General features: G+C 38.4%; 1 protein-coding gene across 2 annotated transcripts in view; it reads left to right on the top strand.

Moving 5' to 3' along the window:
* nprl2 (NPR2 like, GATOR1 complex subunit) overlaps positions 1-22,427 on the top strand; it is a 194,060-nt gene that overhangs the window by 167,292 nt on the left and 4,341 nt on the right. For both annotated transcript variants that reach the window (XM_065253273.1, XM_065253274.1), the window contains exons 7-9: positions 21,258-21,294; positions 21,404-21,497; positions 21,660-21,774. In XM_065253273.1, coding sequence (XP_065109345.1) covers positions 21,258-21,294; positions 21,404-21,497; positions 21,660-21,774 — 246 coding nt within the window. The remainder of the gene's footprint in view (positions 1-21,257; positions 21,295-21,403; positions 21,498-21,659; positions 21,775-22,427) is intronic.

Raw genomic sequence — 22,427 nt, forward strand, 5'->3', positions numbered from 1 at the left:
AGAGGAGAGGGAAGCGTTCGGCTCAGCACAGCAGTTCCCAGCTCAACCGTTGTCCATTGGAGCCTCAACATAGGCCAGTGCCAAGACACTCTCGCTGTTTAAGGTCTGTAAGCTCCATTTACTTACTGTTTCGCCGTCTACTTGCCAAAAGTCCACCGCCAAGGAAGAGTTACATAGGTGGAGCACCCGCCTGTTGTTGAGAAGTCATAGAGGAGAAAAAGTAAAACCCCAGTCACCTGTAAATTACTTACCTTTCTGCCTAAAGCTAAGAGCCAGCAGATCGAGTTGCACGATACCTGAAGTAACTGTAAAGCCCCAGTCGCCTGCAAATTACTTACCTTTCTGCCTAAAGCTAAGAGCCAGCAGATCGAGTTGTATGTTACCTGAAGTAACTGTAAATCCCCAGTCATCTGCAAATTACTTACCTTCTGCCTAATGCTAAGAGTCAGTGGAGTGAGTTGTAAGTTACCCGAAGTAACCGTGAAGCTCCACTCCCCTTTAAAAAAATTCTTGCCTTCTGCTTAAAGCTACGAGCCGCAGTTTGAGTCGTCCGTTACCCGAAGCAAACCCAAAGCCCCAGTCATCGATGAAGTGTTGACTTACCTGTGTTTCCATCGCAGATCGAGTGACCTCCCTTCGGCAGTACTTACCTGTGCCACCATCCAAGGGAACTGCGGACGATCACAGCAGCCACTTCTCACCTTTCCAACCGACGGGTGGAGCCGAGCCTGGCAGCAGAAGCACTGCTCATCCGGCCGTAGGGCGAGTAGGGACACACCTACGGGACCGACTCGGACTTGGGCACGTATAAGTGCAGGTATCAATACACCAGCCTCCAAATACTCACCCTCTGTCTCTCCTTGTACCCAGGAAGAGAAGAGTGCCCCGGATCGGGCCGCTGAAGCAGAACAAAGAAACCCCATGAATAAGCTGTTTGTTGTCGCAAAAACCAGGAGATAAGCAAAAGAAGGACCCATCGGAGATTTGCTTACGACAGAGTCCAGGAGACTTGGAACTGTGCCTGCTGGTTGGATTTTAGCTTTCCCCTTTCCCCTCCCCCATAATTTTAAGTAATTTAAATAAAGTTTTGTTTTAATTATACTTACGCTCTCTGTGTGTCTGGTCATTGGGGTACTCTTGGGACCTCCTCGAGGTGGAAACTAGAAAGGGGCATGACTCACGACACCTGTGGTCCGCTCCGACCTGTGACATATTCATGTACAAAACACTGTGCAGCATGTTTACTTACAACACAAGCAGCGGACTCTGACATAATATTAGTTCGCGTCCATATAAACTTGTCATTAATCCCGCTCGTGTTTAACAGAGAGACTCGCCCACAGTCTCACAGACCACCCCCTCAAAGTATAGATGACAGAAGCGCTCAAAAGTGGACAAAAGAGAAGAATTTAAATACCAGGTGTAAACGTGATGTGTCTCTCTCGTCTACTTGCCATTCGATCGATAAAAACATATCTTAATACCAAGTGTAAACAGCCCCATAGAGTGATGATAGATTAAATACAGTCAGATGCAGATAGAGGGATGATAGCTACAGATAGAGATAGAGAATAATAAAAGAAAAAAAGAGATCTTTGTATGTGTATGTACTTCTTACATTGTAGAAACTCCACTGCAAATCCATCACTTTGCAAAGAAGAGTAGCAACATGTAGGTTCACTGCAACCTGTTTCTTCTGTACCATTTGGCCTGATGTTTACTTTTCCTCCTGACTTCTTTGTTCCTCTATCCAGATACAGAGCGCTTAAAGAGTCAGAAAATAAATATAATTCGGATTGGTTTCAGTTTTTGAGGCATGTAATTGTTTTTAAAATTAGTCAATATGTTAAACAAAGCATTGTTTCTAAACTCCAGTCCTTAGGACCCACCTCCCACAACGTTTTAAATGCCCCACTAATTTACTAACCTAATTTAGATCAAACATATAATTCAAGTTCAGATATATCATATCTACTAAATCTGATCAACGTTTGAAAACCCAGCTAAAGCTAAATGTGATTTACAGTTTATAAAATCATCCTACATAATGTAAAGAACATTCTGTGAAAATATAATCTTGATATATTTAAAGGATTACTCTATTTTCTTTAAAAAAAATTGAGATACTTTACTCACCCCCATGTCATCCAAAACGTTGATGTCTTTCTTTGTTCAGTCAAGAAGAAATTAAGTTTTTGAGAAAAAAAACATTCCAGGATATTTTTCATTTTAATAGACTTTATTGGACCCCAACACTTTACAGTTTCAGTGCAGTTTAAAATTGCAGTTTAAAATGTCTCTAAACAATCCCAAATGAAGCATAAGGGTCTTATCTAGTGAAACGATTGTCATTTCCACACACAGATAGCCATGTGGCGCGCCAGCGTGACCTCACGTAATGCGTTATGACGTCAAAAAGTCACAGATGACACATGAGAAACTACCGCCCCAGTGTTTACAAGTGTGGAGAAAGAGGACCGTTCCGACGTTGTTGTATGTCAACTGATACTAATTAATGTCTTTGTGTCAGTTTATTGTTTAAAATGTTAAGCAAATTGTGTACCTTTCGACGTGCTTACGCAATTACGCAAGGTTGCGCTGGCGCGTCACGCGGCCGGTGGAAGACGTGGAGTTGTGGTTTAAAAGTGCACATTTAAATTTTTCTTGCCAAAAATGACAATCGTTTTGCTAGATAAGACCCTTATGCCTCGTTTGGGATCATTTAGAGCCCTTGAAACTGCAATTTTAAACTGCACTAAAACTGTTAAGTGTTGGGGTCCAATAAAGTATTAAAATTAGAAAAATCCTGGAATGTTTTCCTCAAAAAAACATAATTTTTTCTCGACTGAACAAAGAAAGTACTCAACGTGAGGTGAGTAAATTATCTGGATTTTTTAAAGAAAATTAAGTATTCCTTTAATATTGACTAAGTTTGTGTGAAAGATTGAAATCAATGTAAAATCAGTGATTGAAATCAAAATTTGATGCTCCAAATATCATAATTATAAGACTTTAGAATGAATTTCATAGACAGGGTGACATATGTAATGTGCTGAAGATTTAATAGCTACTGTACCTTTGAATGAAGATGATATGCTGTGAACAGAGTGGCAAAGTCAGACAGGAAGCTGGGATGAATGCATCCAGTGTCTCCTAAAACAAATACATGTAAAAACAGTTATTTTTAACTGTACTCCTTATCTATACTTTATCTTTACTATTTATCTTTTTACATTTGCACCATATTTTAATGTTAGGGTAAATTACCTCTTTATTTTAAGCCAAATAAGTTAACAAGACGAACAAACAATAAGCAAATTACACAGTGTATACATTAATTATATTGAAATGTAAGTCCCTAGGGATGTCAGATTAAAGAAATCCCCAGACTGAAACACAAATAAACAACTCTAGAATATATAAATATGTAAATAGAATATATAATTTTAAATGTATATTAGGATTTGCTCTTACCTCTCCACCTGCCTGTCCAATTACTCACCCCACTGTAAAGATATTTACAAATTAAGCACTGTTCTGTACACATGTGTATATATAAAAGGATTATGAAAAAGGAAAAAACATTATTAATCAAACGTAATTATCCTGAAGTAATTTAAAGCTAACGTTACCGGGTTAAAGCGGATTGTGTGTGATTATGTAACTGTTTAGGAACGTGTTTTCGTTTAATCGCATGTGTTAACAGATGGGTGCAAATTTAAACCATACCACAAACACCAAAAACATCAAGTGTGCTGATGAACACGAAATCCGCGTAAATCCTAAAGGTCACTGAAATATTTTATTCCAGAGTTTTTGGTTCATAGCTGCTATTGTGCAGGGGAATGTGTAAAATTCTACCAAAACCGCGATGCAGATGAAGCCCATTGCACGTCTCATTCGTGTCCCGCGGAAGACTTTGTTCCTCAACTTTCTCACTGAAGCATGTAATTCTTAACGTAGGAACCCAGTTAAGGTGGTATATGTGTGAAATACTACAACGACCGCGCGGCTGAAACCCTGCGTCTCATTCTCGTCCCGCCGACGAAGGAGTTCCTGTAAATCCTAATTTTTGTCACGGAATGTAACTCTTAGAAAGCCAGTTTTTGTCCGTAGCTGCTTTATTTAGCGTCGGGGTATGTGTGAAATACTACCGCAACTGTGCTTTTCAAAACCCGCTTATGTATCATTCGCCCCCGCGAACGGAGAACGGATGCGACAACATGGGCGTTTCCAAAATGAACCACGAATATAGATACTTTCATATACTACTGCACTTTCCAAATATTACAAACAAATACACAAGTCACTTACCACAGCTGTGAATCACTCCTGTTGGCGCTTCACGAATCTCGACCGTTGAAGATCCCACAATGCATTCTGAAAATTTGAAATTTACAGCAATACTCTGTATATTGGGTTAAACCGCCACGCGGCCCCACAATGCATTGCAGTTTACAGCAATTTTCTGTATTATTAGAAAAACAGCCCGCTGCTGTAAAATAATGCTGTAATTTTTACAGCAATTCGTTACAGTGTACTGTCTGTAGAAAGAATACCCCACTTGCAAGTTCGCTGTATCCGACCCGGTGTCCTTCAGTCTCGCAAAGTCTCAGATATCGCGAGAAGCAGGATCACTTTACGGCAAGCAACACAGAGGCAGGCGAGCTAAACACGGCTAGCGATTGTTGCAAATGGCAGAGCCAGGGAAGAAGCATCGAAAACCCTTGACGGAAGGGAAACATAACTGGATTGGAAATAAGCTGATTAACTTGGTTCCGAGGGGGGAGGGACAACAGTTTGTTTTTACGACAGTGTGTTTGAAAGCATTTACTTTCAGACACTAGAGGGAGCTCGTAGAGAAATATTACGCAGACTTGCCTGGTTTCCCTTTAAGCTGCACATACTATATTTTCAAGTCATTCACAGCTATAATCATACCAACCGAATGTAATATATATGTTACAACTTTGTAGCTTAAAGGTATATTATTTTATGTCTGCAAATGTTTGATGTGTTTAAATAGCACTCAGTGATTGGTGCTATCTTTCTGTATTATTTCAGTTTTACAAATATACCTTCATGAGAATTACGACAACAGTAAAAGCCTTGAAATTTACCCCAGCCTCTGACTTTCTCTTGAAGCTTGTTAGCTATCTCTCGATTTGTGTACAGTCACACACACTGAGGACAGAATACAATTTGTGTGCCAAAGTCTCTGGTTTCTGAGATGATCGGATTGATAGTAATGTGGTAAGTGGCAGAGATTTGAGTGTTGCATGCAGTAGGTTTTTCTGAAAAGTTCTTGCTGTTTTCCAGCGCTGCTGCTAATGATAAGTAGTTTGGTTCATCCTTGCGGTCCTCCTTGTGAGGCCTTCTTTTGGATGTGACTTCTTCACTATTTTCAAAATGTCTTTTGGCTCAGATGTGTATGTATCAATTTGCTTTGTGACAGTTCAGACTTAGCTTTGTTCACAGAGTGGATCGGCGGTTAGGTTCCCACGGACGGTGCCCTTCTGGCAGTCTGATGAACTTGGCCGTCTCCATTACCTTTAAGGATGCCCCATCTGGGGCTTGGGACGAGCCCCCTTGTGGCCATACCATTCCTGGCTGGCTGTAAAGTCCTTAGATCCTCTTGATGCTCTGTTGAAATGTCCTTCACTGTGGCGCTGTTGTGCACCCTCCAGTGGCAGTTTGGGGTAATTTCAGAGAAAGAAAGGATAACAGTTTTTCAGAGGTGGCTTTTTGTTTACCGTAGGCTTTATAGGCAAGTCCCGCAGCTGTCTGTTTGTCATCTTGCGAGGGTAGGCCATAAATCCTAAGTGTTGGATTATGGTAAAGTTAACCCTCTGGGGTCCGACCATTTTGGGACACTGGCAGAGGTTGTGACATGCTCTTAAATTTGGTCTTTTTTCAGTTAGTTTAAAACAAAAGTGTCTCATAACACTGCGTTCAGCACAATCTGGGCCACAAAATTATGTGAGCTACATGTATGTACATGTTTGTATTTTTGAGAGAAAAATGTTTATGCGTGGTTTTTAAAAAAGCAACATTTTTAAGTCACTGATATAAGTCCACAAATCCCATACTTAACAAGTCTTTTCTAAACAGAATCTAGTAGGGGTGTGACGAGACACTTAATCCACGAGACGAGACGAAACACGTGATTGGGTACAGGACGAGACGATATTTTTACACTTTTTAAGAAACCCTCAATGATAAAATAAATGAATAAGAAACTGAAATCACATTATTTTTAAATGTTTTAACTAATCAAGGACTGGCCCTAACAATTATTTTGCTAACTGATAATGAAGTAATTTGTTATTTTGGGGTAATAATAATAGACCCAAGTGAGCAGTAACATTTAAAATTACATAATAATGAAGATGCAATAATAATTGGTTCAAATAAAGTATTAAAACCAAGTTACATTAAACAACATTAACAAACACATTACATTTGTGGCCTATAAATAAAAAGCATTATGTATGTATTATAACAAATGCCTGCAGGGGGCGATAGAGGACTCGTCTCGCGGACGCGGTCTTCACTTTCACTTTTACTTTAGATGGAGAGAAACGCTTATTTTTAGTCAAACAATGTTTAAATCCATATTAATATTTAATATATGTCCATTTCTTTACACTAGAAATTATACAGCCACTGTCATTTTTTGAGCAAAAAAATGCAGACATTAAATCATGTAAACTCTGAGTGAGGGTTTAATCTGCTGGGACTTCTGACACTGATCAACAGACAAACACAACGCCTCCCAGACTTCACACGAGACATTATTGGAAACCTAAACAAAAAAGCAAACGCAGTAAAAGACAAATATAATGCATGCACTGTAAAAGGGTCAAACAGAAAGCTGCATCCTTCGGAGGTCACATATGCAGGCTGCATACGTCATCAAGGTTTATTTCAGATCATTAACTGAGCATTACATTCGCAAGTCGTGAGCATATTACAACAATTTGCGATTAACTAAATAATTAGTAAACTTTATAATTGTTAATAGTTTTAATAAGACATTGAGTACGTTTACATGCACAGAATAAGCGGATAACTATCAAAAATCTGTTTATTACAGAAAACTGTTTTCATATGTTTACATGCAAATCAATAAGCCGGCTATGCAGACAAATGCATTTACATGGGACTTGAAGACTTATCAGTTTTCTCGCAGGCAGTGACGTCACCACCTATAGTACACAATAGTCGTTCAAAAAGTCGACGGCATATCTGTCTTAAGCTGTACTGTTGTATCTCTTCTTGTGTGTGCAGAACCTGTAAATGTAACATGAGCTTCTATTTGAACAGTTTCTCTGCCAACTGCTTTTGTCGAGCGGAGACTTTTATGCGTTACTTTGCGCTTACTTCCGCATGTGACGTTTATCTTTCATACTCGGAGACATGCGCACATGGTCAAAACCGTAAGAAAGCCGGTTAAGGTGTTTACATGCCACGCGAAATCGGAGTAATGAGCAAAAAACTACCTGTGCCGATCGGGTTTTTTTTTTTTTTGCTTACGCCGTTTATAAGCTTTCCTCGATTAAAGAAAACAGTTTTACGCGTTTACATGACCCCACGTGTTATCAGTTTATTAAGCATAGTCGGCGTAAACGCACTCAGTGATTAAGTAAATGCAGTTTAAAAATGCGACCTCCGAAGGATGCAGTCTTTTATTTGAGAAACGGCCAGCATTTCACCTCCACAAAAAATCTTGCGAGACACATGTAATCTCACGAAACACATTTAATCTCGTGAGATCTCGTCGCACGAGATCTCGTCACACCCCTAGAATCTAGTAGTATAGAGATTTTTCTTTAAAATGATGTGACAATCATTCAACCTACTCATTCACATAAAACAATATATTGATTTAGAAATTGTAGACACTTTTTGTTTAGAGGGGCTGTATGTGAGAAGGATTGATTGACAGCTAGCAAACAAAAGGCTTGCATAATGAGCTGCATAATGAGGCAGGAATGTGAGAGGGAACTAAAGTAAAGAATGTGAGGAGGACAAATAAATGTATGTGTTTGTTTGTGGTTTATTAAGAAGTTTTACAATATAATCAAAATAGAAATGAAGGTCAGGAGGACATTTTGACATTATTTGGAAACAAATCGTCTAGCTTCTGTTTATAACGCGATTCTGTAAGCGTGTATGAACTTTAAAACACATCGCCTATGGCGACCATGTGCGCGAGTACTCGCGTCTTTGCCTAAACAACGCTGCGCTCATAAAAACCAGTGTCGCGTGTAAAGCGGAATGTATGGAATTGCGTTGCATGTAAACAATAAATGGAATCATATTACAGCACACATTTAAAAGATCCTGCAGTGCAGCCTTACTGAAAGTAATGTCCAGACATAAATGATAGGGGTGGCACGGTTCACAAAACCCTCGGTTCGGTTCGTATCACGGTTCTATGGTCACGGTTCTCGGTTCAGTACGGTTCTTGTTGTTATTTTTTCTTTTAATTTTTAACACTCCAGAAATGTATTATCTTATTAATGTATTAATTATCCATAATTTAGGATACAGTATTAAAAAAAGTTATATCATGTAATCATGCACAAACTGAATTTGACTTTAAGCACATTATTGGGACCATCACTGAGGAAAGCCAGATGAGATTTTGATACAGCAAGAGGGAAGACATTGATGATTTCAACATGCTTTTCATTTATTTGGCAAAAAAGAGAATGTGTATTGCCATCTACATGAACTTTGTGTGCATTTTTAGCACACAAAGATAACTTGCATTTATCAAAATGCCAACTTCAGTGTAGCTCTTAGATTTATCAAGAGAGAATATGTGGACGTGAGAGAAACATAACGTTTACACCTGTAATATTTACATCCGTCTCTTTTGTCCACTTTTTTTTTTTTGAAGATTTTATTTTACTTTTTCAGTAAAACAATTAAAACAAACATCAGACAGAACACAACATTACACATACACCAAGAAAAATAAATAAATAATTATATATGAAGAAGGAAAACAAAAACAAACAAACAAAAAAGAGAGATACAGTTGAAACAATTAGGAATTCAATTTAAACAAATCAAATCCGATTGTACTGTTTTTATATAATTCAAAAATGGATTCCAAGTTTTATAAAATAATTCACTTCTCCCCCTCAAGGTATATGTAATCTTTTCTAATGGTACACAGTTGCAAATTTCTGACAACCACAAACCAATTGGGACTTCAAAATTTGCTTTCCATTTCAGAGCAATACATTTCTTTGCTATTATCAACAAGATTTCAGTAAGCTTAATAGCTCGATTATTTTGGATATTAGAGTTAGCAAAATTACCTAATAAACAGATCTCTGGATCCAATGGAAAATCACTTCCAAGGATCTGTGATATAATATCACATACTTGTACCCAAAATACCTTCACTTTAGGGCACAACCAGGTAGAATGCAAAAATGTTCCTTCTTCTGTACCACATCTAAAGCAAAGGGGTGAAATGCTATTTTTAAATTTATGCAATCTGGATGGAGTATAATACAGCTGGTGTAAGAAATTAAACTGGATTAATCTATATCTGGAATTCAAAGTTGTGGTGACCCCATCTTTGCATAACTGACCCCACAGATCGTCATCTAGCGTTATCTCCAAATCCTGCTCCCATCTTTTTTTGGATTTATCTCGGTCCTCTAAAGGCTGCCTTGACATCAGAGCTTCATATATTCTTGAAATTATTTTATACAGTGGCTTATCCGAAAAGCAGAGTTGTTCCATAACTGTCAGTTCAGGTATATTGGGATATGTTTTGGATTTTGCCCTTAAACAATCTCGTAATTGCAAATAACTAAAGAAATCTTTATTACTCAAGTTGTATGTATTCCTTAACTGTTCGAATGACATTAAAACACTATCTTCAAAGCAGTGTTCCAAACGTATAATTCCCTTGTCTGCCCAAGTTCTAAAATGTTTGTTTTGATAACACATTGGGAGCAATCTATTTCCCCATAAAGGTGTTTTAGGGGAAAGAAAGGTCTCCTGCCCGAACAACGACTGCAGTTTATACCAGATCTGAACTGATTGAATAATCATTGGGTTACTGGTTCTTGTTTTAATCAATTTGTTATCCCATGTATATAATATATTAGCAGGGCACTCTTCTTTTATATCAGATGTCTCCATATTAAGCCAAGACGGATAAGGGGTACCAGCAAACATCTGAGCCAAATACCTGGATTGGGCTGCCCAATAATACATCTTAAAATTGGGAAGCTTCAGTCCTCCTTTGTTGTAGTCCAAAGTCAATTTATCAAGGCCAACCCTAGGAGTTTTTCGATGCCAAATAAATGATCTTATCATTCCATTAAGAGACGTGAAAAAAGAATTAGGGATTGATATTGGAAGAGTTTGAAACATGTATAAAGTTTTGGGCAAAATATTCATTTTAACTACATTTATTCTACCAAATAATGTGAGTGGTAGATCCATCCACTTCGTTAAATCTTTACCAATTTTTTCTAAAAGATTAGCCAAATTAAGTTTATAGAGATTCTTCAGATTACCATCTACTTGAATACCTAGATATTTAATGCCTGTAGGTGAGCACTTAAAGGAAAAAGTATCCAGTGAAGTATAATTAAACCCTAATAATGGCAAAATTTCACTTTTGTCAATATTAACTTTATATCCGGAAAAAGTACTGTATAATTGTAACACATTCTGTAATTTTGATAAGGATTCTACTGGATTAGTTAGGAACAAAAGAATGTCATCGGCAAACAATGATATTTTGTGAGTTTCGTGACCAATATCAAAGCCCTTTATATCGGGATTACATCTAATAGCCTCGGCTAAAGGTTCGATAGTGAGAGCAAAGAGAGCTGGGCTAAGGGGGCATCCTTGTCTACATCCCCGGTACAGAGAGAAGGAGGTAGAGATATTTCCATTTGTAACAATTTTAGCCTTTGGAGATTTATAAAGTGATTGAATTAGGTGTATAAATGCTTCTCCGAATCCAAACTTTTTCAATACTTCAAATAAATAGAACCACTCTACCCGATCAAAAGCCTTTTCGGCATCTAGAGAAACAGCTACTCCCGGTATATGTTTTTCTTTGGCAGTGTAAATTACATTAAAAAATCTTCTCAGATTGTTTGCCGATAACCTCCCAATTACAAAACCAGTTTGGTCCGGGTTAATTAACTGGGAGAGTCGGGTTTCTAATCTTTTAGCTACCATTTTTGTAACTAATTTATAATCCACATTAAGGAGTGAAATTGGCCTATAAGAGGCACATTTCGTTGGATCCTTACCTTTCTTGTATATTACTGAAATTATTGCATTAGAAAAGGAATCTGGAAAACATTGGTCCACCCTAGACTGATCTAGAACTTCCATTAAATATGGCACAATCAAATCCTTAAATTCTTTAAAAAATTCAGCTGGGAAGCCATCCTCACCCGGTGATTTATTATTAGGTAATAGATTAATTGCTTCAATTAGCTTAGGGGCAGAGAAAGGTTCATCCAAACTAAGTCTGTCTTCCTCTGAAAGATATGGTAGATTGATTGAGGATAGGAAAGTATCCATTTGTGAATGATCCGTACACATTTGAGAAGTATATAACTCTGTATAATACTGCTTAAATGCATTGTTAATCTCTACAGGGTTGTATGTTTCCATATTACCAGTATTTATAGCATTTATCGTTCGTTTCTGTTCATCTCGTTTCAATTGCCAAGCCAAAACTTTGTGTGCTTTCTCACCAAGCTCATAATAACGCTGCTTAGAATAGGTAATAGCTTTCTCTGCCTGATAGGTGTTCAATTTATTATATTCCATTTTTTTATTTAGTAATTCCTTATAAACATCCTTTGTCTGTGACTTATGGTATAATTTTTCAAGTGCTAAAATTTCAGATTCTAAAGTATTCAGTTTGGAATTTTTTGTTTTTATTAACCCTTTAGTGTAAGTAATACATTGACCCCTAAGAAAAGCCTTTAAAGTGTCCCATAGTAGAAAGCTATTGGGACATGAAGGTTTATTTGTAGAAGTAAAAATATCAATCTGTTCTCTTATGAATTTATGGAATTCAGGCTGTTTAAGAAGGGTGGGGTTAAGCCTCCACCTATATGTACCTCCTGTTTTTTCTGGAATGTTCAATGACATTACCAGCGGAGAATGGTCACTCAGTAATCGAGGGAGATATTCAACATTTAACACACGATATAAAAGTTGAGTGGACAACAAAAAGTAATCTATACGAGTATGTGTACCATGAGGATGTGAAAAAAACGAGTAGTCTCTATCTTGTGGGTGTTCCTGTCTCCAAACATCAGTAAGGTTAAGATCTTTCATAAAAGCAATGGTAGATTTAGCTGCTTTGGAGAGAGGCAATGGTTTAGTAGAAGATCTATCTAATACATTATCTAGAAAAAAATTAAAATCTTCTCCTACCAAGAGTGAACCAGGTGCTTGGGCAATTTGGAGAAAAATATTCTGCATAAACAAATGATCGTCAATATTTGGAGCATATATATTCAGCATCGTCCACTGTTCAGAATACATATGGCCTTGTATCATGACATATCGTCCCAAAGGGTCGAGGATCGACTTCGTAACCGTAAAAGGGATATTTTTGTTTATCAATATTGCCGTCCCTCTTGACTTGGAGTTAAACGACGATGCAAAAACTTGACCGACCCATTCCCTTTTTAATTTTATATGCTCGGGGTCTGTTAAATGAGTTTCTTGTAAGAAAACTATCTCTGCCCCCAATTTTTTAAGGTACGTATAGACTTTTTTCCTTTTAACCGGACTATGTAGACCTTTCACATTAAACGTCACAAATTTCAATGGTTTTATCATGTATAACCCGTGCTCTCGATATCACCATATTGAATAATCTCGTGTTTAATTGTCTCCATCCAGATCGAACCAATGTCACAGATTTGAAATGCCAAAAAGTACCTCTCAGGAAAACTAACAAACAAAAGAAAAAAACACATATATAAACACTTATATAAACACAGAATAGCTGCTGAACCAGAACTATACAGCAACCAAGGAAAAAAAAACACTCCGTTGAGAAACGATAAAGTCGCTCTAACTTTCTTAAACAAATAAAGTCAGTGAGCTCTTCTTACACTTAAAATGCACTGAAAAACCAAAAGTCACTTTGTAAAGTATAGTGATCCAAAACATATTGAACTAAATTATAAATAATAATAATAAAATTGTATTATCCATCCATGTCAAATTAGTGTCTGGTTTAGTCTATAATCAGGTGGAATCTTCGAATTAAATGTGAACATATAGGCACTCACCGGAACTCCGGTTAATTCTCCCGGAGCACCGCGGGTCCATACCTCAATTTAACTTCGTTCAAAAAGTTACTCAGACGTGATCCGACAGAAATTTGAATGCTTCGTCCGGCGTGTAACAGATCTGTGCTCCACCATCCGCCGTGAGAATTCGGATACGAGCGGGATACATGAGATGACATTTAACGTTTTTTAATTCTCCCGGAGCACCGCGGGTCCATACCTCAATTTAACTTCGTTCAAAAAGTTACTCAGACGTGATCCGACAGAAATTTTAATGCTTCGTCCGGCGTGTAACAGATCCGTGCTCCACCATCCGCCGTGAGAATTCGGATACGAGCGGGATACATGAGATGACATTTAACGTTCTTTTCCTTTAATGCTTTGAGAGCTGGAATCATTTCTTTTCTACGGCTCATCACCTCCGAAGAGAAATCCGGATAGAAGCTGATTCTCTTTCCATCAAATGAAATTGGAGCTTTTTCCCTTGCAATACGTAAAATGCTTTCACGATCCTGGAATCTCAGAAGTCGGATAAGGATGTGCCGCGGAGCCATTCCTGGGATTCGCGCCGCCGGGAGTCGGTGGGCGCGCTCGATGACGAGCGGAATTCTGAAGTTTTCTTCTCCCAAAACATTCGGTAGCCATGTGCTGAAAAATTCAACCGTGTCGCGGCCTTCCACTCCCTCACTCAGCCCAACCAAGCGGATGTTATTCCTTCTGCTATAGTTTTCCATGTATTCCAGCTTATTTTTGAGAACCGCGTTATCTTTTTGGAGGAGATTGAGGGACCGCTCATTTCCAGAAATTGTGTCTTCCACATCGCTGATTCTTTGCTCAGCAACGGCAACCCGGGTCTGCGTAGAGGAGACAGACACCGTGAGGGCATCAATAGAGCCTTGGATAGAGTTGCGAAGCTCCGACATCTGGGAAATTAGTTCCTGCTTAACACTCCCGATTACCTCACGAAACTCCTTAAGTGCGGCGGCAATCATGCTCGCAGAACTTTCCCCCTCAGAGACGTTCATCTCGGCGCCATTTTGCGGGGTCTTTTTCTCGGTAGTTTTGGCGGTTTTATGCTCGTCTTTCTTGGGTTTTGGACGACGCTCCATTATTCCACGTTGATCACCAGTACCAGGTAATAAATTCCCACTGTTTAAACGAAGTTTCAGTGCTTATTTCAAATGTTATTAGACAATTTCTAGAGAGCTCGCTTAGTTACGTCTAACTACTCTGGGCGCATCACGTGACTCCCCTCTTTTGTCCACTTTTGACTACTTCTGTCGTGATTACTTTGAGGGGCAATTTATGAAATAAGATTGCGCAACTTTCACACGCTAGCAGAACGAAACTACGCGGAAATCAGCCACTTTCGTTTTATCAATGAAAGCTAAAAATAGCGCTGAATACGAAAGGACGTAAAATGTGTTCAGTACCTCAGATTAGATAAATGGTCGGAGAGAAGGCGATCTCCTGGGGCTGTTCGAACACATTTAACCCATAGACTGCAGTTCTATCTATTGTTTTATTTCCGCTGTCATCATAGGTAACAGACTTCCTTTTCTCTCCCACTTGCCATTTCTACACGTAACATAACCTGCAGTTACTTATTCTCCAAACCAGTCACCTCTTCTTTAACGCGAAAGGGAAACACGCTATCTGAGGTCACATACAGGGCATGAGGCTACATTGCGCATGCCATGAACCGTTGAACCGTGCGTCACACACGTGTCCGAACCGAGACAAGCGAACCGAACGGTTCGGATTTTGTTCATGAACTGTGCCACCCCTAATAAATGAAGATATTCCTCACGTGTGTGTATAAAGTTTATCATCCAAACATGCGGTAAAGTCTTTAAATCTGATCAAACTTTACTTCTTCGTTTGTTAATGTTTGAGCTGCTCCTCATTACCATGTCAACAGCGGGTACCGCCTTTGGGCGTGACCGCATTAAAGATAATGAAGTCAGTCAGGAAAAACAGTACTCTGTTTACTTCAAAGCAGATTATATAAACAGGAAATATTTGTTTTTTCGATTATAATTAGCTTGTTTAAAAGTAGACATTTCAGGCTTTCTTTGGATATGTGTATCATGTTTGTGCGAGTATTCGCAGAGTTTTAACAAATTTTTGTAATGTGATTTGAGAGACAGTTGGCGGAGACAGAAATGCCTGAATGAGCACCCTGTTTATTTTCTTTATTTGACAAAAATATTTTAAGATGATTCTGCTATGATAAGGAGAAAACACGTCAAAACGCGTTGCCGCGTTTTTGGACCCATGGGGGTTAAGCTTTTGCTGGAAGAGGATCTTGTTGCTTTCCTCCATTCTTAGCTCGTTTCATGAGCTGAAGTAGGCTTGCACGAGTCTGTTGTAGTAGGCCTGTGGAGTTTAATTTCTGCTTTGTTTTAAGTCCATTGCAGCAATAAGTCCTCGTCGTGATTCTGGATCTGAAAACTCTTCTATTAAGGCTTTTTGCAGCTACTTGTAATCCATCTTGACACTTTCTGACTGCCGGTCCAGAAAGCTCCTCACCTCACGGCTGGAAGTAATCCATAGCAGATACAGCTGGTCTCTCATGGTTACATTAGGCAGTGTGTGCATATAAAAGTCAATGTTCTGCAGGTAGGCGTGGATTCTCATTGCCTCCTGCAGTGTTTGGTTTAGATGTTGGACTGTTTCTAGCCAGCTTATCGAGGTCCTTGGGTGCCACACTGTGTGTCTGCAGACATCCTTGGGAAAAGTGTTGTCCCCCCGCCCCCGTGTTCTTGTGAAAGGGTTGTGTATGCTGGCTGGCAAAGTTCTTAACAATGGGCTCTCACCCCCCTCTGCCGGAGCTTTCCCAACAGCTCATCTTTGGCTGTCTTTTCCTGCTGCTCTCTGTGCTCGGTGTCTGTGTGGAGTTGTGACATGGTCTTGTGAAGCTTTCCCACCACATTCTTTATCCTCTGGTGTTTCTCCTCGATCAGCTGCTCCTGATCTTTGGATTCCTGTGTCAGCCAATCTGTGGAGATTTATTTGTCCAGTTTGCCAAAGTGACGAGTGCCCGAGAACGAGTCCCAAGGGAGGGAAAGGAAGAGTGGTCCCACAGCTGGAAGCTGAGCTGTGAGCTCAGTTGTCCGCCGGGAACGACGTGTCATTGAGTACTGTAGGCTATGATGAATTGAGGTGCAGGCCTCTTAACCTGAGCTAAGACCATACCCTTGGAGTTGGGAACATACATTTTGTGAAACAGAGTAATGAAAAAATACGTATGTTTATGTGCGCAGTTTGGAATTCCCCCTCCGTCTGTTTGTGTGTGTGCGCGCAGGTTTAAGGGCCCTTAATAGTGCACATACTGAGAGACGCGTTTCAAAAAACAAGCGAACATAAAAATTTTTTGCTCTTGACAGGGCACATATAAACAAAATGATCTTAACAGTATTCTTTTTTTAATAAAAACATTCGTTAAAGTCTTAATTACATGTATAGATTAGAGTCAAAAACTGTGTGCTTGGTCTTAAAGAGACAGTAACCTCAATTAACGTACTTAAGTCTGTGTCATTAATGTAAATCAAACAACCTAAGACAAAGAGAAAATCACTTTTGTAGCTCTAAAAAGTAATTATATTTAATTCATACAATAAAGAGAGTGTTATCATTCACTATTCAGGCAAAAAAACTGGCTGGTAAAAAGTCACTGTGGCAGGTGGTCAAAAACGTTAGCTTCAGGCCCTGGGTGGGCCGCATTGAAGTCCTGGATGTAAACCCCCACTGCTATGATTTGATAGCTTCATTCCCTGTCATTACATGTGGGGACATGTTTTAAAAATATTGTGTAAAAATAGCAGCCAAACACATATTTGAGCCACAAAAGATTCTGGGTGCTAAAGATGATACACATATGACAATATGTATAGTAAAGTAGAAACAAAACTTTAAACTGGACGTGACTAAATTACCGTATACAACACAGTAAGCGCGCATCAGAATCTAAAAGACATCCTTATCAAAAACTTTGTATATTTCTATTGTGCTTCTGAGGTTGCTCTTACATACACATAACGTTACATACCACAGTTATATGATAAAAAAGCTTTGTTTAGTGTTGGACCTTTCAAATGCAACTTGCCTAAAATACCGTATACAACACAGTAAGCGCGCATCAAAATCTAAATTGCAGCTATTAAGTCCTTCCTTATCACTAACTTTGTATATTTCTATCGTTATATTACAGTTGTATTGTTAAGTGTTGCACCTTTATTAATTGTTTAATGTTTTTAGTAAATTAAAACAGTCAAACATACCTGTTTAGACACTGATGTTACAACAGGACATATCAAGCAATCTCTTACAAAGCAATAGTGAAACGCAGTAGCTTAAATAAAGTAAAATGCATTACTTACTGTGTATACTGCTGTGTCATTTGCTTGTCAGATCCAATATTAGTGGTGCGTTTAATCACAGTCTCTCTGCAAATCCAGCATCGACTTGTGGCTTCTTTACAAATGAATCTGCGGTAAACAAAGTACCCACGCGAGCTGGAACTTCTTTAAAAACAAACTTTAACCACGCATTCCTAATGTTATGTTCCGAGTCTCTGAGTTAAGGTTATACAGCGTCTGTGTTCTTCCCAGACAGTTCTTCCAAACACTCAGGGAACCATGGGTACTCATAACAGATCACCACGTCAAAGTAAAAGTCTCTCAGGAAAAATTTATTTAAAAGTAATTTTGGTTACATTTGGCAATCTTTAAAGACATGTTTACTAATTGTTGAGACACTGCATGGTTTGCTTTGCCCCTGGCCAGCACGTGTGTCATGCGAAGCTGTGGGCGGGGCTACAAAAGTGGTTGTTGTATGGAGGAGGTGTATAAAATTCTAATCTGATGTCATATTTCAGCACATTCCTGAATCGACTTTTTTCATGGCTTGGTGCCAAAAACTGTTATATTTCTGTAAAGAGGACGTTTTCAGTTCTCAAGCTTGCAGGATGTTGTGTTAAGTATGATGACCTCTTATATAACAGAATATCAAGTTAAAATTCATTTTTCGATTCACTGCCCCTTTAACCCTCATAAGCCCCTATTTTCCTGTATACGTTACATTTCAATGATACAAATAATATATTTTTTTTGTGTACTTCCCATCTATACATTAATGCTGTGTTTTGGGAGATATGAAGTACTTTTGTACTTGTTTAGCACTCAATTCCTCAACTACACCATTAGCTTGCCTGTAAAATATCATATTTTTATGAAAAATTCACATAAATGATTATCTACATTTGATTTAAATTGTTTTTAGATATTGATCTAGATGTTATGTGTTGAATTTGGCCATTTGGTGTTTAGAAAAAACATAAAAGAATTACAGTTTAGGAAATAAATCATTTCGATGCCAATAGAGAGACCCATTCCTTTCACTGGATGTGGCCAACTGCTTAGATCACCACTTTAGTGATACATTTTGTGAATTTATGTATATATAAACATTAGAAAGCAGGACATTAAAAATACATATTATTTACAATAGTAGAATTTTTTGTAGTTTTTGATGCATTTTGAAATGTCTGTTTTTACAAAATGGCACAGAAATTTGACTGAATGTAAGTGTGTGTGTGTTTGTGTGTGCGTGTGTGTGTGTTTGTGCGCACGCATGTCTTTTCTATATTGCATTTGTGCTCTAGTACCAGGCCTACCTTTCTGTGTTAAAATGTTCAGATTTATTCTGGATGCATTGATTTTTTTTTTTGACAATAAATTTGTTTACACATCTTTAGAACAACCGAATCGAGCCCAGTTTTTTTTATATGAATCTTGACAGATAATCTGGAAAAGTCACAAAATCTTATTCCACTGAGATAAAGAGAACCATGTTTTTAAACTAAAGTGGCTTGGGGGTAAGATTGACCCCAATGGACTTATTAGGATTAATAGAATTTCCCTTTCAAAGACTACAGCGAACAGCCGGTTTAGACTACAGCCTTCTACTTCTCAGTTGAATGACATCAAAATAAGAGTTTCTGACTAACATCCGCCCACAGGATTATGTCAGTCACCAGTATAACTCAAACGGCTCTAGCTAAGCTGCACACACTAAATCACAACACACTAAACAAGCTACACAATCAGAACTCGTTACGTATTTCTAAAGGAGGGACTTCATAGAACAAGGAAGACATCAACCCGTTTTTAGAACAGTGAAAACAGCGCTGTAGAGATATGTAAATTATGTGTAAAATAATGTTTTTTTACACAAGAACATGAACACATGTCATATTGCACACCATAAACACAGTCATAGCTTCAAAAACACAGGAAAAACGGGACTTTTGAATTTATTTCATGATCTAAAAGTTTGACAAACATGCAAAAAAATCAGGAAGGGGCCAAAACTTTTTTACACCATTGTACATTATGACAGTTTGACAAGAGTTTGTATTGTATAATGATAATGCATTAAAAGTAATTTGGTTTTAATGAAAAATAAAAGTTAAATGGTCTTTTTTGTTATAAAATATAAAATGTGTTCTACTGTTCCAGTTTAAAAGGCAGAAACTAAGAAAGTAAAAGTTCATGGGCCCTATTTTAACGATCTGAAACGCAAGTGCGAAGCGCAATGCGCAAGTGACTTTGTGGGCGGATCTTGGGGTGCTGTTGCTATTTTCCCCGACGGGAGAAATAACTCTTGCGCCAGGCGCAAATCAATAAGGGGTTGGTCTGAAAGTAGGTTCATTATTCATAGGTATGGTTTGGGCGTAACGTCAAATAAACCAATCAGAACGCTATCCAACATTCCCTTTAAATGCAAGGGCGCAAGTTCCATGGCGGGTTGCCATTATTATGATGGATTTACCAGGCGCACGCCAGGAGCGGTTCACAGCCGAGGAGACCGACGTTCTTGTAAGAGCAGTCAATGACAGAGAAATTGTTTTGTATGGGGATAGGAGAAACCCGCCCAAATCAGCGTAGGTTAAACAGGCGTGAGAGGAAATAGTCACAATTGTCTCCTCAAGGCATACCCAGGACGTTGCGCCAAGCGCTACAATGATGTCAGGAGACAGGGGAATCCCAGGCTTGCCAGCATAAAACGGGCACGCCATGTAACGGGAGGTGGATCTGCCTCTACACAGATCTGCGTCCACCCTCACCGCTGAAAGGGTTTGGGGGCTTTGAAATCGGACCCAAGAAACGCAAGCAAGGTCCAACCCCAAAGAACACTTACAAATCAAGTTCATATACATTAAGGTTTCGTATGAAAACATTTTAATTATTATTTACATAAAGTAAACGTAATACAGCCACACAACAAACTTATGAAAATATTTTAATCGTTATTTGCATGAGAATTTTTTAACGCAGCCACACAATAAATAAAAACTATCACCACAATGCTCACCTCTATGATTCCCCTTATCTCATGTGTTAATATTTTTATTGTAACAATTTAGGATTTGCAAAAATAACTGTTGCATCTGTGTAGATTAGATAAGCAAAGTGTGTGCGCGTTGTGCACGCTATACATTATGGTCAAGCATGCGCCCTTAAAATAGCATAATGAACCACGCGCAACGCGCCACTGACTTTAGACAATTTTTTTTTTGACAGTGGCGCAATTGTTTTTTGAAACTGCAAAATAGCATCAGGTATGGTTTGCACCGCAACACGCCTCCTTTTTTGTGCTGAACCGCCCAGGGAGCGCAAGTTCATTCCCTAGTTTAACAACGTGCGTCTGTGGAGTGAAAAACCCGCTGTGCGCCGGTACAAAATACAAATGATACATGCGTCACTGACAAAGTCAATTGCGCTGGTTGCAAGATATGGCCCCATGTGTAGGTGGAGTTCCCAGTGGACCTTATTTTTGCATTTCTGATTTGTGACACTGGGCTTGGGAAATGACTTACAGTATATCATATGTAGAACAGTCATGGGTAATGGGTTTAACATTGCTACTGTTTTACAGATATTATGAAGTTGTAACACTGGTATCCATATTTCAGGTAACACTGTTTACTTTCTTTTCTTTTGTATTTTGCATTATACATATAATGCATTGTTTAATGGATTCTTAAATTTCTTTGTTTTTTATTTTCTTTTTATGTTCTGCAGTATTCAAATGTTTACTGCACAACACCTGAAGTTCAAAGCTTAACAGACGATAAAGACCTTCAGGAGGAGTGTTTATGTTACGTCAGTAAACCAGGTAAGCAAGTAAATAGAGATTCACAATCCTTTTCTTGTTACAGCTTAACAGTATATTGGGTTAACATTCATATACCATTATATTATATTTATATGAGGAAGGGTCTAACATGTTTCTAGTTTGCAGCAGACATTTTAATGACATTTATTCATATGTCCTCAGGCCAGAAGACAAATCTTAGGGACGTGTTTCTGTTGTATTGCGGTTTAACCCCTGGTACAACTGTACGTGATCTATGTTCCCGCTATTCTCACCAGCTACAAAGGGTGGATGAAAGGCAAGGCCATTTAAATTGTTTGTTATTCTATAACTTATTGCCACTATTAGTAAGTCATATTAAGGATATGCTTCTTTACTATAAAAACATTTTAGTGAAAAGGATCGCTTTTGTGTTGCCATATTCGAATGGGATTAGTATTACCTGGTGACCTCTAGTCATTTGTAATAATTGTGGAGGTTGTCTGTGGTCTAGTGTTCTTAATTCAGCCAGAGGGTGTCGCACTTTTCAGGTAAGTGCACACATCCACTTATCCCCTTCTAAAGAATGATAAAGTAAGCTTAGGAAATAAAAAACTTTATTTAGTTAGCACAACTAGACAGCCAAACCTGTCATCACACAACCCATTAAATGCCCTATTGAACGATTGGGTGTTTGGCTGTTGCACAATTTTTATATCTGGCTTAACAGTGCAAAGTTGTTTGATATCCATTTTCTCATTAATTAACAATCTTTCAAACGTAAAAAGTTCTGTAATAACTATTACAATTGGGTTGATTTCTACCACTCGCAGTGCTCACAACCTAAAGCCTAACGCTGTTATGCAGACTGATATGCACTTTACTGACGCATAATGATATAGCATTGTGAGGAACTATATTCACCTAATGTAAAACCTAGATGATGCTCAATTAGGGCTCGCTGCTTTTCCA

This window comes from Paramisgurnus dabryanus, chromosome 7 (genome assembly GCF_030506205.2).
Source record: "Paramisgurnus dabryanus chromosome 7, PD_genome_1.1, whole genome shotgun sequence".
Taxonomy (NCBI): Eukaryota; Metazoa; Chordata; class Actinopteri; order Cypriniformes; family Cobitidae; genus Paramisgurnus; species Paramisgurnus dabryanus.